General features: G+C 41.2%; 3 protein-coding genes across 3 annotated transcripts; 2 read left to right on the top strand and 1 right to left on the bottom strand.

Moving 5' to 3' along the window:
* Positions 1–93: 93 nt before the first annotated feature.
* LOC137583200 (uncharacterized) lies at positions 94–1,528 on the top strand. The gene is given in 3 exon segments (XM_068298131.1): positions 94–375; positions 429–737; positions 739–1,528. Coding segments are annotated over 3 exon segments (822 nt in total). The 5' UTR covers positions 94–237; the 3' UTR covers positions 1,114–1,528.
* Positions 1,529–1,680: 152 nt separating this feature from the next.
* Positions 1,681–5,741, top strand: tst (twister). The gene is made up of 3 exons (XM_068296763.1): positions 1,681–4,153; positions 4,220–5,284; positions 5,360–5,741. Exons 1-3 carry the CDS (start codon positions 1,736–1,738, stop codon positions 5,561–5,563), a joined length of 3,687 nt encoding a protein of 1,228 aa, XP_068152864.1. The 5' UTR covers positions 1,681–1,735; the 3' UTR covers positions 5,564–5,741.
* On the bottom strand, positions 5,621–6,847 carry LOC137582286 (dnaJ homolog subfamily C member 8). Its single transcript, XM_068296764.1, has 3 exons — positions 6,638–6,847; positions 6,197–6,517; positions 5,621–6,132 (listed from the first exon to the last, which is right to left on the bottom strand). The coding sequence occupies exons 1-3, from the start codon at positions 6,701–6,703 to the stop codon at positions 5,758–5,760; spliced, it is 762 nt and encodes a 253-aa protein (XP_068152865.1). The 5' UTR covers positions 6,704–6,847; the 3' UTR covers positions 5,621–5,757.
* Positions 6,848–17,628: the final 10,781 nt, after the last annotated feature.

The raw sequence follows: 17,628 nt of genomic DNA on the forward strand, positions 1-17,628 counted from the left end.
GTAAAATTTAAAGTTTTTGATTCATTTTAATGGTTGGTAAATATATGTTCCTGATTTAATCCCTATTTCGTACGCCCATGGGTTAGACTAAAACTATCGATAGTCTTACCTCAAGCGATCGTGTAGGTTGAACGATAAGCCCCATTTTCGCTTTGTATATTAATGATCCATTGATAAAAGACCAACCTTAATCGTATTGCCAGTTATAAAAGCGCTACGGCATCGAGCATTCCAACAATGAGCAACTCAAAACCAGCAGCAGCACCAGCCCCTTGGTGTGGACGTGATTTCAAGCCTCGTGTCTATGCGAAGCACCCACCCATAATCTGCTATGACAAGCCCGAAGCTTCCATTGTTTCCAAAGATGAATACGATGTGGGTCGGAAATTTGAGACGTTTATAAATATTAATTAACCATTTGATTGCAGGACAAACGCTACCAAGCCCTAACTGGCGCTTTGATACAGACTTTGGTGGTTCCTAAGCGTGAAGCTCGCACCTGGACTATGCAAACAGGTGACTTATGCCGCATAACAGTACATGAGGGTTCTCAGGTGGGGGATGTAAACTTTTGGAATCTGGAAAATACCCAAGAGCGTTTCTATTCGGGGAAAACTCGTCAATTGCATGGTGCCCATCTCAAGACATACGATCGTCTCTGGAGCTGTCTTCCCTATCTACGTCCCATGGCTACCTTTGTTTTTGACACTCTGGCTGGATACGGAATCGATGAAGATGGGGGGGGCACTGCATGATGTAATCGGTACTCGCTGTGATGATTATACTTATAAACTGATAACGGGTAAAGATCGTGTTGGCAGCTGTCACAGTTCGCTGGTTAAAGCGGTGGTGGAGGAGCGCGGACTCACAGAGCAGGACGTGCATGATGTGTGGAACATATTTATGTGCACTGGCTTCACCAAGGAGACCCAACAATATTTCTGCAAGCCCAGTCCAGCCATTAAGGGGGACTTTATTGAGTTTGTTGCCGATATGAATCTATTGGTAGCCCTTAGTGCTTGCCCACAAGGAGACGTATCCATTCCAGTTGGGGCTGAGGTGCCGGACGAAAAATGTCACCCCCTTAAAGTAGAGGTGTTCCGCAAAAAGTAATCAACTAGTCTAAAACTAAGCACACAATTCAAAGAAAAAATGGTGGTTCTTTTGGGTGGACATGGATCGTTGCCAGAGAGGAAACACACAAACGATGGTCGCCCCAATTATGTGTCCAGTAAAGGAGTTTCTGCTCTACATAAAAAACTTATTAGCTAAACTTTAAATAAAAAGCCTAACAAGAGGAGCAAGTATTCTATTTGGCAATTGAAAAAAATTCGCAAGACAATCTCGTTTTTTTAAATTAAAATATTTGGCTAAAGTTTCCATTAGTTGGAAAATATTAAACTATGGATGTAAACTATAAAGATCAGAAATTCCACAATTTGTTGTATATTCCACAGATGTAAGTGTTGGTTTCACAGAAACTGCTGCTAGAAAAATATTAAAAAATAAATATAAACATAAATAAGTAGTTTTAAAGTAATTTTAAACTGTTCTGTCAAATCAGACAGATGTGAGAATTGCAAAATAGTAAGTGCGACACAAAATCCCCCAAAAACTTAATTACCCTATGCCCATGACGTTTAGTGTGACCAATTACTCATGAGTTTTGTTGTTGTTTATCTTTGTTTAGTTTTGCACTTTTTATATTGCCGAAATCCAATCGGCCAGATCCATCATGATGGGCGATACGAGTGGATTTAATACCTATAACTATGAAAAGCTTCGTAATTACATACTCAATCCGGATATATCTATCCATAATCCACTCCCAGATGTGCTGCCTAGGAAGTTCGATCCAATGCGAATATTAAAAGTGCCTCAGGGACCAGGGAGCACCAAGTTGATTCCACGTAGGGATTTCGTGAGTGGTGAGATTTTGGAGTTTGTAGAAGTTGATTTGGAGGATGTGGGCGCCAATGCCAACAACTCGATGTCAATGCAGCGGGAACCGGGCTTACTGGAGGAGGCTACTCGTGGCTCTCACATGAACTATCCATTTTGGCCCGGCGGATTCGATGAACAGCAAGAGGAGATGGCCGCGTTGAATGTGGATAACTTTGACTTTGGAGACACGTTACTGACCATTCCTCCTGGTTTTGCAGCGGGCTATGATTTTGGCAGTAATCAGAATCAGGAGGGCAAGGTCGTGGAGGCCACACAAAGCGAAAGCAATGTTGATCTCTTGGAGAATCTGGAGCAGGACTTGGATGTTCAACAGTGGATGCAAATCACTCGCAAAGAAACTGAGGACGAAGAAGGATTAAAGCGAAATGTTCCAGAGTTTCCAGCCGAGTTTCAGGATGTCGATGACGAGATAATGAAAGCTGATCTAAAACCGGTCTTAAGTATATCCACCAGCAACAACAAAACATTCTACAGTGAGTGGGCCGAAATGGTTGACATAAGTCAGCCGATTACCAATTTTAAGGAACAAATCCCATGCCCGGCCATGGACTTTCCCTTTGAACTGGATGTGTTCCAAAAGCAGGCCATATTGAAATTAGAGCAGCGTCAATATGTCTTTGTGGCAGCTCACACATCGGCTGGCAAAACAGTGGTTGCCGAGTATGCTATAGCATTGTCCAAGCGTGATCTTACCAGGACTATTTACACATCGCCAATTAAAGCTCTCTCTAATCAAAAGTATCGCGACTTTCGGAAGACTTTCAAGGATGTGGGTCTGATAACCGGAGATCTGCAAATTGAGCCAACAGCATCCTGCCTAATTATGACCACGGAGATTCTGCGCTCCATGCTGTACTGTGGAAGTGATATTACCAGAGATCTGGAATATGTCATATTCGATGAGGTCCATTACATAAACAACCCGGAACGTGGCCATGTGTGGGAAGAGGTTATCATATTATTGCCCGAGCACGTCAATATCATCATGCTTAGTGCCACTGTGCCTAATACAATGGAGCTGGCTAATTGGGTGGGCAGTACCAAGAAGCGCAAAGTCTATGTAATTAGCACATTGAAGCGCCCTGTGCCTTTGATGCACTACCTCTATACAGGAGCCGGCGGGAAGAGCCGCGATGACATATTTCTCCTGGTGGATGCTCAAGGCAAGTATCTTCAAGAAAACTACGAAAAAGCCGTGGCGCGCAAGAAGGAAATGCAGAGTAAATCCGAGAGTGGTGGCTCAAAGACCCATGCCAGTGGCAAGCCGGAACAGGGAAATCCCGGCGACCGTAAAAAGGAGGCACCAAAGACCAAAAGCACCCCATTTATTAGCGGTCCTAAGAATTTTGTCGGTGGCAAACAGGACCGCCAGATTTGGATAGGGCTAATTGATTTTCTTAAGCGCAGCAATAAGATGCCCGTAGTGGCCTTCACCTTGTCCCGCAATCGATGTGACCAAAATGTGGCAGCCCTTCAATGTGTGGATCTCAACACCGAGCAGGAAAAGAAAGGTGTGCGCAAATTCTTCCAGCAGTGTTTGGCCAAACTGAAGCCACCGGATCGCACTATACCACAAGTAATGGTTCTAAAAGATGCCCTGGAGCGTGGAATTGGTGTGCATCATAGCGGCATATTGCCGATATTAAAGGAAATTGTAGAAATGCTTTTCCAAAATGGTTTGGTGAAGCTACTCTTTGCCACCGAAACCTTTGCCATGGGCGTAAATATGCCCGCCCGCACTGTGATCTTTGACTCGCATAGAAAATTCGATGGACTCGAAGTCCGCAATCTCAAGCCGGGCGAGTATATACAAATGGCTGGCCGAGCCGGCCGGCGTGGTCACGACGAGAATGGTACTGTGATATTGCTCTGTAAGAGCAATGTGCCTCCTACAATGGAATTGCGACCGATGATCCTGGGTCTGCCCGAAAAGCTACAATCACAGTTTATACTCCGCTATGCCGTCATCTTGACTTGCCTTCGCATTGAGAGCATCAAAGTGGAAGATATTATGAAGTTCAGTTTTAAGGAGTTCAACCAGAGATTGCAATTACCGACTCAACAAAAGGAGTTGCGTCTGGCTGAAGATAAATTTGCGATGCTTCCCACTTTAGGTGAACATTTGCAGCCACTCATTTACTTCTATGACAAATCTGTCGAATATTGGAAGGAAAAGCATCGCTCCATGGTTTGTATATTTCTGTAATTTTTGTGAATGTCAAATTCCATTCTCATGCATTGTTTTGGTTTGCAGAAATTTGTGGTTACTCAGCCGAAAATTCAAAAGGAACTAAAAGTAGGGCGAGTCTTGGTAATCACTCAAGGAAAGCATTACAACAAGCTGGCCATTTTGCTCAATATTAAATCTGTACTGGGCAAAGATACTATCTATAAAGTTCTGGCGCTAGACCATCAGTACAAGGCAAAGGAAGAAAGTCTGCAGCGAGATGAGCTTTACTACAAGATCCTTTCACTAACGCCACAGCATCAGTTTTTCCAGCCGGAGGGCATCGGTGGTCATGCTGTTTTCGACATCAAAGCTATTGATATTGTAAACATTACAAAGTCTCTCATCAAGGTGGATGCCGATATCATTATACGCAATTGGGAGCAACGCCAATTAGAACGCTTCAGAGATGCTCCACCAGGCGCCACTGTGGTCAAGGCCGTGACAGAGCTACATCAGCTCAATGAGGCATACAATGCCAATCCGGATTGCATAAAGTTTGTGAATCTTAGCAAGGAGATAAATGTTAATGCCGAGAGCGAAATGACCATGATTAACTATGTGAATCACCTGAAGAAACAAGTGGGCGAAGTCTTGCCCCACACCAATATAGCAGGCTTCGAGCAGGAGTTTGCCAAGGTCTACGAACGACGTATGCTAGAGATACACATCGAAGAACTTCGCTTTAAGAATTCGGCAAAGAATCTCACTTTGTATCCGAATTATTGCAATAAGCTCAAAGTTCTGCGTGCTCTCAACTATATTGACGAACTGGACGAGGTGACACTTAAGGGAAAAGTGGCCTGTGAAATGGGGCAAAACGAGTTACTTATTACCGAATTAATTCTCTGCAATATGTTCAATGATTTGGAACCGGCTGAGATAGCTGCCCTTCTATCGAGTCTGGTGTTTCAGGCAAAAATTCAAGGCGAACCTGTAATACCAGATGCCCTTAAGGCATGTGTAGCTGCTTTTGAGCAAATCAACGATACCATACTGGCCGAGGAACAGCGTTTTGAAGCCGAGATCGAAGCAGAGAATCGTCTTAATTTTGGCCTACTCGAGGTAGTTTATGAGTGGGCTAGAAATAAGGTAATAATCATTCGATATCTATATTATTTTTAACAATTGTCGGCTAATAGATTTATGAGTATATTTTTGTTTTAGCCTTTTGCTGAAATCATGAAACTAACCGAGGTTCAGGAGGGAATCATTGTTCGATGTATCCAGCAGCTGGATGAGACGCTTCGCGATGTAAAAACAGCTGCCATACGCATAGGAAACCCAGGTCTGCAATCCAAAATGGAAGAGGCATCGGCAGCAATCAAGCGAGACATTGTCTTTACGGCCAGTTTATACACGGAACTCTGAATGTATGAGGAGGTGGAACAGACTACCAAAAGAAAAAAGAAAAAACACCAGGATAAATTCAATTACTTAAGCATAAAGGTCATGTATGTGACAATTATAATTATAATTCCAAAGGAGACTTATACAAAAAAATGTGCTTGTGTGTGAAGTTGTAAAAATATGCGAAAATATTTCTTTATAGTTATCGAAAGTTCTCATCGTGTCTCCGGTTTAAATTTTGGCGGTACCATCATGCCGGTCATATGTTTTTGTTTCTTGGTCTTCTTCGATTTGCCAGCTCCCGATTGAAAATCCTGCCAACTATTTACTCGACTTTGTCGAGACTCTTCGAAATTTTGTTGCCATTCCCGATCAGCTTTAACACGTTCCTCCTCTTCGATTTCTGTTTCGCGTTTACGCTTCCGTTCTTCCTGGTCACGTTGGTCGAGTTTCTGTCGTCGTCTTTCCATATCGGCAAACAGTTTCATTACCATTACGTATATGGCATGCTTGTACTTGACGGGATCATCTTCAGGAATAGGCTCAGTTGGTCGCCCCTCCTTTTTAAGTTTTTTTCGCTTCTCAGCAATCTAAAATGCAATAGCAAAAATGAAGATAATATTACTTCAATATGAGGTAAACAAACAAATCTACCATTTGATCTGTCCGACCCTTGGCTTCTTCGTACACCTCCAGACATTTTTTACGCGTTAAGTCATTCTCGAGAATTTTCCAGGAACGTGACACTATATCAAATGCCAACTGGGCGCGCTCATTATTATCTGGGTTTTTGTCCGGGTGAACCAATAACGATAGAGTCCTATAGCGTTTCTTGATGTCCGCCAACTCGGCATCGTGCTCTATTTGCAGTACCTCAAAGGGGTTGAGATTGAAATATGTGGAACCTGGGCGAAGCAAACGTGCAATTTGTTGAGTAGGTGTTAGTAAGGAATCGCGTTTTTCAATTTCTTTGACCTGCGAATTATAGTCAGAAAGGCGTTTACTTATTTGTTTCATATCAAAAGAAGATGGAAATGGTAACTCCCGTGTTGTTGTTGGTTTCTAAAATGAAATGGGGGCCAAATCGAAACTTACTTCTACATAAAATTCTTCGAAAGACGTCTCCTTGGAAGTTCCCGGCTGATCTCGACTGGCAGACATTTTCTGTGTACTTGTGCTCGTCCTAAAGATTGGGAGGAGTAAAAATTAAATTACATTTATTTGCTTATTTTAATATGTATCAAAATTTGTTTTTTTTTTTTTGGTGTTGCTAATTCGCCAGTTTTTCTCGCTTTTTTCAATCCATACGGCGAAACAGAGCTGGGACTATGCTATCCATCCCTAAAAGAATACCCAGCAAACATTAAACCGACTGCTCCTCGTGAGTGTTACTCCATGTTATTATTATAAAATTATCTGGAAAGGAAACCTTATTTTGAATAGTGAATGGGCAATTTGAGCAATTTTAGTAAATAAATGGCATCGAGGTTGCCAACAAAGACATAAGTGCCAATTCGCCCAACCAAATAAATTCAGTTTTCCAACACTAAAAAATGGTTTCTGGTATTTTTTAACTCTGCTGTGAAAATACCAAATTCCGTTACAATTGTTTTGAATTTAAAATTCATAAAACAATTTGTTTTAGAGTACAAATTATTCACTGGTTTGAAACTTCACTCGATTACAATAATTCGCGGGTAGAGCTAAATTTCAAATAAATGTAATACAAAAAAAAAAAATCAATATAAACATTATAAGTTTTGTCAATTATACTTTTAACAGTTGTTTCGCTTGTTTCATGAAATTATAAATCGATGATTTGGAATATTTTCGATCTGCCGGTATTATTCCGATACTGAATGCCCTGTCCATATCATATCTCATATATCTAAAATATAGGCGCCGTGCCCATACCATTTGCCGCGGAAGACCCTCCTCCTGCTACGCGACGTGCTATAGAAGTTAAAAGTAGGAATACAACTGCTCTCAAAGCTTATCGAAAACACCAAGAAATTGGTAAGAGACACGAAAAAGTGACAACATAATGGCTGGGAAAATCAAATGGTTTCTCATTTTAGCTGGCAGCCGGCAAGGTATTGAATGTGCCGCTGCTGGTCACCGAACAGTATCCGGATAAGTTGGGCCAAACTGTCACTGAGTTCAGCTTGATTGTGCCGCCGATCAGGCAGCATATCGATGCTGGCAAGGTAGAGACAAAGACAGTGGTTCTGGTTGGTATTGAGGTGTGTTGAACACTCTAGATTGCCAAATATGCAAAGTATGCATATGTAAAATTTTGAATTGGTGTAGTTTCACCTGGGCAGGCGCATGTGTTTATGAAAGTTGATTAATAATAAAGTAGAAGTGTGGCTAGCCGCCACAATAAAGATCGAAAGCTGGCTTTAGAAGAGACTTTATTATTTATTATACGGTGGGTGAAAAGGACCACAAAGAGTTTAAGCAAATTGCACTGCCGGTGACTGTACGACTGCCGATTCGGCAAGTGAGTATGGCAACACACTGTCGCGGCCAGCGGCTCTTTTCATGTCTTATGCCCATTTGCCTAATAAAACAGAAGAGCAAAAACCGAACGTACAAGTAGCATTTATCGTTGTTATTCGTTAGGAATTATGAAAGAAGGACCCACCCGGTAGGGCTAGCTAGCTAGTCGGATGGTTGCCTGCCTGCGCCTTTGCCTGTTGTCCTCGTCAACTCATAAACATTTTGGCCAAACGGACAGCTGAATGAAGAAGCGGCGCCTTATAAGCCCATTCTGGCTGCCAATTTATGCAATGGACTTGCAAAAAAAAAAAAACCCTCTCTGGGGGCCGTTAAGTTTTATGATCCAATCGCAACAATCTCGAGCTGGCAATCTCTTCTCCTATCTGCGCCGCTGGCATCAGATCGACCAGGTGATGGTGACAATGTAGGCAGAGGCGTCTGATTGACTCATAACAGGACAAGATCACGATCTTGATGGCCATTTGCATGCGAAGAGATGCAAAGCCCTCCGGCTGTCAGGTTATTTATTTGCCTAGGCCCTACCTCCTGCCTAGCCTGCCAGTCAGCCTAACTGCCTGGTATTAAACTACTCGCAAGTGAAACTGATGACGATGGCATCTGGACACGCGATAGGCCCACAACTCTCCAACTCGCTTATCCAATTTGGAGATTTAGCATCAATTAAGCAGCTTGGAGCGCGTAGTTTTTTCCCACATGAGTAGTACCCAAAACAGGGTGTGGCACGGATTTGCTTGAAGGAAAAGTGAATCGTGGTAACGGCAATGTGCGTAAGAATGATCTACCTTCCTCCTTGCATCAGATGGGGTCATCAAAAAGTTTCCGGCCTTGGAACTGGTTTCTACATACATACAACATATATATGTTCATCTATTTACCATCACCTCGCACTGTAATAAATTTTGGTTTTCACTGCTGCACGATAAAAATGATAAATCTGCGAAAATTGCGGCTCGATGTGCAAATGAACTGGGCTATTGATGCTCTCCAGCTCCGTTCATCAATATCCGTCCGCTGGCTGCTGTTTGGGGGAATTTATGTTGCCGCATGGCAAGTGGCAACCGTGTACATACCCATAGATCAAAGCAGAAGGAAGCCAAAGCCAGCAGCCAGACAATGTTTCCACACAACCGTATCGAACTATTCATACCCTCAAAGGACACACTGCAAATTAACTGCCATTAGTTTGCATTAACATTGACATAAATCCTAAATAAAATGAACTTATCATTAGATGATTCTTTGAAAATTATGCATATACTTCCAAATATTTGCCTATTAACATCCATATTACGAATAATCAACAAATGCAATTGGTTAAATTACATCTAGGAGTGGTTTCTGAAGCAACCGAAATACCTTGTCCCATGTGGCTGCCAATGGCCTTCCATGGTGTTGACAAATGTGGGAATGCTAAGCGGTGCTTCAAAGTTGTTGCACCACTTGAATTGCATAATTTATTGAGAGACAAAACTCACATCGAATTAGCCAAAATTTCAATCGGCTTCAATCTGCAGATGCACTTAGAACCATTGAGACAGTTAATGAATGGTTAGAGCTTTAGATTTCCCACATTGAGCATCTTTCACATGTAGCAATTAGTTCAATAATTTTATGCTAATTATTACTTATGTATGTATGTATGTAGTTTCCGTACAGATGGAAGGAGAGGCGGTGGGCCGTTGGGTGTGGGCGTGTCATGTTTGGCTAGCGGTCATAGGGAAATTCTCCAACATTAACAAAGATGTTTCTACATCACCTGTTAACCCACAAAATGCATGTGGCTAGAGGAGACCAATGACCAGCAATTAGCTAGTTAAGATCTGTATCTTTAACTTGGTAAAAGTGTGTGAGTGTGTGTGTGTGTGTGTGAAGTACCAGCGAGTGGTCTAATTAGCATACAAACATTCTTCTTGGTACATACTCCATGTATGTATGCATTTTAAAACTTATGAATGGCAAAGTTTCTACTTTCCAGTCACTTTGGGGTGTGAGAACGCTGTGGATACTTGATAATTAGGCTAGAATTGGAGATGGAAACACAAATGGATAATTGTTGGCTTTAGAACTGCAATAGTAGAATAGAATGGAATAGCTTCGAAATAAATCATTCTTGGACCTCAACTAGCTAGAAAGCGGAAACGAAATTTGGAAAGTTCAAAACATTGTTTCGTCTTTATTTTAAGGTTATCTTTAGCCGCTATAAGTATGTGTGTGGCCATAAGCGGTCGCTTATATGGTCATATAAACTATGTACAAAGTACATATCTTTATATTGTATTTATATATTCCTGATTAGCAAGATGGGACAAGTTCATATTGCTTTGTCCGTCCGTCTATAACTTGGGCAGAAAAATTCATTTGTTTAATTTGTCATTATCAAACTTTAATCAAAGTCGACCAACTATATCTTGTCACACAATCTCATAATAAAATGGCAATGCAAGATATTCCCTTGTTTTAAATTTTGTCTTATTTGAGTGTCGATAGTCAACATAGAAAGTATGGTTATATATTAATCACAATAATAAGTGCATGTATAACAATTGACTTTAGCGTATTAAGCTTTAAAGTTGAGTCAACTGACCGATATTCATTTATCAAAATCGCGTCAAAATTAATCAAGTTATTGATAAAAGTCTTTGCTGTCGCCCGATTGTTTCTATTGGAGTTATTTGATATAGTCGCCCGATATTGATGAAATCTGGCATAATTATTGGTATGGATATCAAATTGAACACCCGCAGCGCTATAGGCTTAGTGGTTAGTCTAGGAGGAACGGATGATCGCTTGGACTTGACTATATGAACTCCGTTCGTCAAGAGCATATATACTTTATATGGTCGGAGATGCATCCTTCGCAAACATACATCTGACCTAAATGAACACAGTTTTGTTTAATGGCATACAAAATAATATAAACAACGAATTGGTGATTTCTTAATTATATCTTTCATCTTTAGATCAGAGAGTCAAGCCATTGTTGCCCTCGTCGTGTTGATCCAAATATGGATATTTTAGACAGTTGCCTCTAGTACCGTTAGCATTGACATGGCACACTTAATACCGTTGAAAAACTTTTTACAAGTGCTTAAATTTTAACTGGCTCTTAATGTGGTACTAATTCCAAATTTTATGGAAACATCAATATTATGCCGCTTGAGAAAAGCCATTTGTTGACCAAAGAAACCATGAACTCAGCCAATATATTGTTATTGCCACTTTCGGGCATATATTTATTGGTACTTAATATTAAAATGTTCGTATTTAATATTGTCAGACAGGCAAGCGATGACTGGTTAAACTAGATTCATAGTCCTTTAAGAGAGCCAGTGCCGAATCCATATGAAGTCCAAAAGAGGCATTTGGAATTATTTGAAACAATGAAGAGGTAAAGGATGTGTTTAGTTAATTCGAAGATCACCTGGGCAGCATTTATGATAAATCCAGTCCTGCAGATAGCTATCAGTACTTCTAGGAAATACTTTTGGGATTTGCTTGAACCATGTCTAAGAAGAATATAACAACTCTGTATGCAGTCCAATCTACAGGACAAACGGTAGCTGTTTTAAGCTTTTGAATTCCCTTTATTTTCTCCAGGGGCTGAGAATTGATCTCTTGAGGGACGTCACAAAAGTGTCACATCAAGGCTGGTTGGGAGCTCCCTTTGAAATCCCTGTCCTTACTGTTTGTTTATTTCAAAGAAATGCACTCGACTTTTATTGAGTTGATCGGTTTTTTCTCCAAGTGTTGCATTTTGAATTAAAAGATCAAGTGGGCACAAGCTGAGATCAGGTCAACTGGAAGCTCCTTGCTGCAGTCTGCAACCTGTCCGCGATAAGAATCTGCACTGTTAATTTTCTGGTTGTCCGATTGCAACGAACTAGATCGGTTGAGATATGAATGGCTGGCTCTATATGTGTTTACATCAACTGTTTCAATGTTTTCTCTCTATTTCAATGCTATCTTTAACTTTATCAAACAGCAGCAGCATCAGCAGCAGCCACAGTAACAATGCCGTATAGTTTGAAAAGTGTTTTGGACAGTGAAAGGTTGGTCTGGTAGCCGGCCGGTCTTTGTGTTCAAGAGAGAATATACTTCTACATGAATATCTGTAGGTATGTAAATATGTATTTATGTAGATATACATACCTACATAGTGTATTGTTAGTAACTAATTTGCTTAAATGCGCCAACAATAAAACAACATTTTGTTATTTTTGGTTGCGACAAGTTGCCGTAACTGAGCAAAGTTGCTGCTGCTGTTGTCTGTGGTGGCATAGAAAAGCCAAGAAAGATTTCTATTCGCTTAGAAAATTTATGCTGCAAATTTGCGAATGGATGTATTTATATGGGCAATGGGCCAGAAAGTCGGCCGAGTCCAACACATTTGCGTGGTTCATCTTGGCATTGTGTCTCCCCGGTTAAAGTCATCAAAGTTGCAGTAGACACAGCAGTTGCCATATTTGAACAATTTCACTTGTTCGGTTCGTCTTTTGGGCTTATCTTTGTATTTGAAAGTGGGCTCCAGTAATGGGGAGCGGGGGAGCCTAGTCGGGGCAATTAAATATGCACAGCTTGCATTTACTTTCTATGTAAAATTAGCATAAAAAAATTGTAGCCAATTGACGATGGTCCAATGAAATCAAAAATCAAAACAAACTGTAACCAATAAAAGACTCAAGATAAATTCATAATCCGCTCGTTGAATGATTTAATGGCTTCTTTTTCACCTTAAACTCCAGTTGATTGGGCGAAAGCCTCGTCTCTCCATGGTCGTAGCTAGAATCATGTCAGGAGGGACACATAATCAGTTGGGACTCTTGTTTCATGGCCACGACGCCCATGATGATGATCTGTGCTCAGTCACTTGCCAAAATGTCAAAGGCTCATCCAATCCCAGGTTTCGTTTGCCATTTAGCCGCCCCAATTTGTCAGTGGAGTCAAAGTATTTTGTCACGATTTGCCATAAACACCTAGTAAAAATGATGGAAAACCGTTTTCCCTTGAACGATCATTGTTATTAAATCGAAGTAATTTGTGCTTAAGCGAATCAACGAAAGAAGTTGCCGACACAGTTACATTTGCAGTTGCTGTTGGAGTTGTAATGGAAAGTGAAGTGATGAGATTCACTTTCCGTCCAGATGACAAAGACCGTCCGGCCCCTTTCAAGAAAGTAGTCGGAACTCGAGTGTGCTGAGTTTTTAAGAAATGGGCTAATGATAATGTTATATTTAAAGCCTGAGACAGTAATGAGGCTTATTAGCAGTGGAGTTGCTTGGAATCGTTGCCACTGCCTTGGCTGTTGCTCCAGTTCATTGCCCAGCTCCCACAACTTTTGACTGGCTTTTGTGTCAAAGGCAATCAATTAAGGTTAATTTGCTGCCACTTCCCTAATTACGAGAAATGGGACGAGCTGCCAGTTGTTCATATTGCGGTTTTAATTTTTGCCCTGCTGCGATTCGGTTAGCACTCTGATAAATGGAGTGTAAAATGTATGTATGTATGGATGGATGTAGGTGATGTTTGCCAAGATCATCTGGAATGCCGGGCACATGGCTCTCAGCTGGCATTGATGTCCAGTTAGCCAAGTTTGTTTGGCTTGTAGGCCTGTCAGGCGGTAAGACAAAACTGACAGCCAACATTGACAACGAGCAACAACGACTACATGAAGAGAGGCAACAGAACTACGATCTACGGTCAACGGTAGCCCATGTTGGACATTCAAATAATGGATTGTCGTTGTACCTGTGCCATGACCCATATCCATTGGCCTCTGTTGGGCAAAAGTTCATCGGGCTCGCGCATATAAAAAGTGAAAACTGTGTCCCCATTCGGCAGCGGCTGCCCACGCTTAAGGTTTCAGCAAGATGTCGTATGTTTGTATGATAGATGGCCTGCCCAATGAAATGTGCTGCAGTTGACAGTTGGAAAGAAACGCCAAACTCCTTTTGCATACTGAGGGAACCGAATCATTTACCCAAAGCAAACACAAACCACTCAAATTTTAATGCAACTCAAACACATGGATTTTGTCTCAAAACTGGTTCTTGGCCTTAGCAACTGGGAAACCCTCCACTCAATGTTTGGTCTAGGAAGCTTTCTCTCGCAGAAGCTTGGAGTGTTGGCGCGACTTGAGCACTTTGGATATTAATTTGCAAAAATATCGAGGCAAAGTGCTAATGGGACATAATGACATAACCGCTGTCGAGGCACAGGCTCATTTATTAATTTCCTATTTTTTTTTTTGTCTTTTTTCATCATCAGCAGCTGCAACACCTAGCCCATTGCCAAAGCCCCAACTCCCAACCACCAACTGCAATCCCAAGCAGTTTATCATAATCCACTGCCCTAGCCAAGCATTCGCCATGCCCATATTTTCTAATATTCGCAATCATTTAACTTAATGTGCGAACATTAATTTTCCATGGTGAGGATGGGTATGGGGATAAAGATGCTGCAGCAGCTCCTGCTCCTGCTGGAGACCAGCTCCAGCTCCAGAGGCAAACGCATCCATGTATATGTATTCATCGCTGGGCAAACAACAGAAAAATCGTTTGGCCTATCACACGATATACATATACACACTAATGAGCCTGAGTAACGCAATGTGGGCGGGAACGGGCTTAGGCTTTTCGTGCGCCAACAACAAACAATTCAATTTTCATGGCCAGAGGGTGGGGCCAGAGTGGAAAATAAAATAAAACAAAGCACCAAACCATTGGCAATTTGTGGTCTAATGCATGCAACGTGCGTCAGATTGCCAAAGTGAGATTGCTGGCGACTCCAATATAGCATATACTATAGAGTCGGGACAGTCAGTCCGTTTCGATCTGGTATTAAGTTTCACTTGGTGGATCGCTTGCAGTAGCAATTTGTCACTCAAAAAACCCAAAACAACCGAAAGCCGTTGAGGATTTCTCAAAGAATCTCTTTCTTATTGCCAGTGACGCTAAAAACTGTGAGAACCGCTGATACGGAAGGTGAAGAGCCATCATTAAAGTGTTGCAGGCCCAAAACTTTTTTCAATGCCACTTGTGTTGACTTTTCAACCCAAAATTCGAAATCCGAAAACCGAAATGGAAATGAAAATGAAATGAAACTAACGCTGTGAATGTGTGACTGTGTGGCGTGAAAATGAAAACGTTTGCAACAAAAAAGAGAAAATGCGGCAAGTGTGTGGGGCATTCAGTGATTCAAGTGTCAAGAGATGGCCTGTCAGTCAATCAGGCTAGCCAAGAGGGTGAGTCCAGAGAGATGAGGGAGTTGGAGTCCGACTCGGAGTGGTATACAGACTGAGAGTGAGACTGGGTGCAGGGCTGTGTCAGTGGGTCAACTAAGCAATGACCAAGTTAAATGCGGTTGCACTTAATAATAAAGAATGGCGTTTCAGTTGTTAAAGAATTGTATGTATGATAGGGTGCCCTATTCTAGATACTGTGCGAAACAAAAGACTTAAGAAACAAACTCACTTGCCAAAACTCACTTGCCTTGCGATCTTCTACATAGCTGGTCACTTCAAAGATGCCGTCAACACGCGCTCATTCGTCTCTTAGCCCACTTATAGCTTCGAAAAATCAACATTGACTTATGGCCGTTTGTTGTTTTTGTTTATGTACCGCCCTCACCACCGCTGGCTGCCCCCGAACAGCAATACCACCACCTCTTACATATTCGAGGCACTTGAACATTCTAAGCGCACGCGGTGAAAGTCTAAAAACATGTTGGCTCAATGACAAGAAATTCTGGTCTTCATAATGAGGCTTATAAATGTTTTTATGGCGGCAGGCTAAGCCGCAAAAACAACAACATCAGAATCGGCAACTCTAACTAACTACAATTTGGCATGTGCACCATTTATTAGAGAGATCGTCGTGCACTGCGTAGCAGAGTGTGGCAAATTGGAATTATATTTCTCTAAATTTTTTAATTGTTCTTCTTAGTTATTCTTTGAGAGTAGGTAATAGATATATGTACATATGTATATATTCCGAATATCTGTATATGCAGAATGTCATCTATTCACTAACTTCCCACAATTGAGAGATCAATGGGAATTCCCAGAAAGAATATTCCGCCAAGCAATGGCAATGTACTTCGTCTCCATAATGAACATATAACTTCCTGGGTTACGGCTTCTGTGGCGGCCATTATACACACTCGGTTAATAACTGGGCAGCAGCAACCGCCAATTAGATGTGGAAAAATTAACACCATCCAAGGAACGACGCTGACCACAAGTACCAAGAATACAGACACTCTATTGTTTCTCCTTCTGCTTCGGAATCATCTTTGGCTGTGGTACGAGAACTGAAAATAATTTGCAAGAACCGTTGGCCAAGCAGCTGCTTGGCCAAGTGCATTGACTGCTTTTGCTGCTACCGATGCTGGATTGCTTACTGGACATTGGCCTGATGATGAAGATTCTCAATGTTGGCTGGCCACACAAATTGGCATTGCTCTCCGAAACATCTACCATTTACTACTTATTTCGCATTTCTTTTATATTTACTGTTAGCATCGCAAATTGATGTATGCCATGACTGCTATCACCTTTGACACATTGCCAATGGATTGCGTTCGACAGTCTGATTGATTTCTCAGTAACCAAGAAGTTGATCATAAAAAGTACACATACAAACATATATTTTCAAATCAAGAGGATGTTGGCGTCAAGCAACAGCTATTGAATCGGGAAATGACTACTCCGATGAACTTTAATGCTCATTTTAGAAAAACTTTAACTAAACTGTGGATTTCGATTTACCACATCACGATTTAGCAATTAAACTCCATATTTAGCCTAATAGGCATCATTAGAAACCACTTTCCATAATTCTCCAATCAGAACACATAATGTTTATGGGCCTCAGACTGAGATGAAAGTGTGCCTATGAATATAAAACCTGGAGATCGGTCGGTAGTGCCGATGTTTGTATTCCCTTCGCTTCTTCCAAGAAAGATTTTCTTACCTCTTAAACTGCATACCGATATTTGTATGCAAGTTCGATTTATGACCTATTTCAACCAGGTTACAACTTTCTAGGAGGTATACAAAAGGTAAATGGGTAAATAAAGTTAAATTCAACATTATTAGCAAATTTGTGCAAACCTCAGCTAATCAATTATCTGGCTTTTGACATTGAAATTCGTAAACAATAGAATCCAGATAATTCAATTTTCGTTAAAAGCAAGCTGGATAACTTTGGTCTTTTACGATGTGCAGTTGGTTAGTAACAGCTGGTAATTATTTCACCAGACGTTTCATTTCAGCGATTGGACGTTCAATAACATCCCATTAAGTCCCTTAGAACTCTTAGTTAGTAATTAGGTTTTGTTGAAATTACTCATTAAACTGTTTGGCTTCAAGCCTCAATCTTTAGTGTTCCTTTGGTCAGTAGTAGTCGCTTTAAGACTGAAGCTAGTCACATGCATTTCCAGTTACTCGGGACTGTGGGAGTTCTTTTACTCATCATGTGGCAATCTATCTATGTGAAGGCTATCTGCTGCCCAAGACGAACCCTTCAATTCAAAGTTAAAAGCGGCGAAGGCTCTTGTTTCAAGTT

The sequence above is a fragment of the Drosophila tropicalis genome, unplaced genomic scaffold (genome assembly GCF_018151085.1).
Source record: "Drosophila tropicalis isolate 14030-0801.00 unplaced genomic scaffold, ASM1815108v1 contig_859, whole genome shotgun sequence".
NCBI classification, from domain to species: Eukaryota; Metazoa; Arthropoda; class Insecta; order Diptera; family Drosophilidae; genus Drosophila; species Drosophila tropicalis.

Bases quoted from the DNA above. Each gene is read 5' to 3' on its own strand.
- tst (XM_068296763.1), top strand. From the start codon at position 1,736: ATGATGGGCGATACGAGTGGATTTAATACCTATAACTATGAAAAGCTT. The intron at 4,154-4,219 runs GTTTGTATATTT...TTTGGTTTGCAG, and splicing joins AGGAAAAGCATCGCTCCATG to AAATTTGTGGTTACTCAGCC. The intron at 5,285-5,359 runs GTAATAATCATT...TTTTTGTTTTAG, and splicing joins ATGAGTGGGCTAGAAATAAG to CCTTTTGCTGAAATCATGAA.
- LOC137582286 (XM_068296764.1), bottom strand. From the start codon at position 6,703: ATGTCTGCCAGTCGAGATCAGCCGGGAACTTCCAAGGAGACGTCTTTC. The intron at 6,518-6,637 runs GTAAGTTTCGAT...TATAATTCGCAG, and splicing joins TCGAAGAATTTTATGTAGAA to GTCAAAGAAATTGAAAAACG. The intron at 6,133-6,196 runs GTAGATTTGTTT...ATTGCATTTTAG, and splicing joins AGGGTCGGACAGATCAAATG to ATTGCTGAGAAGCGAAAAAA.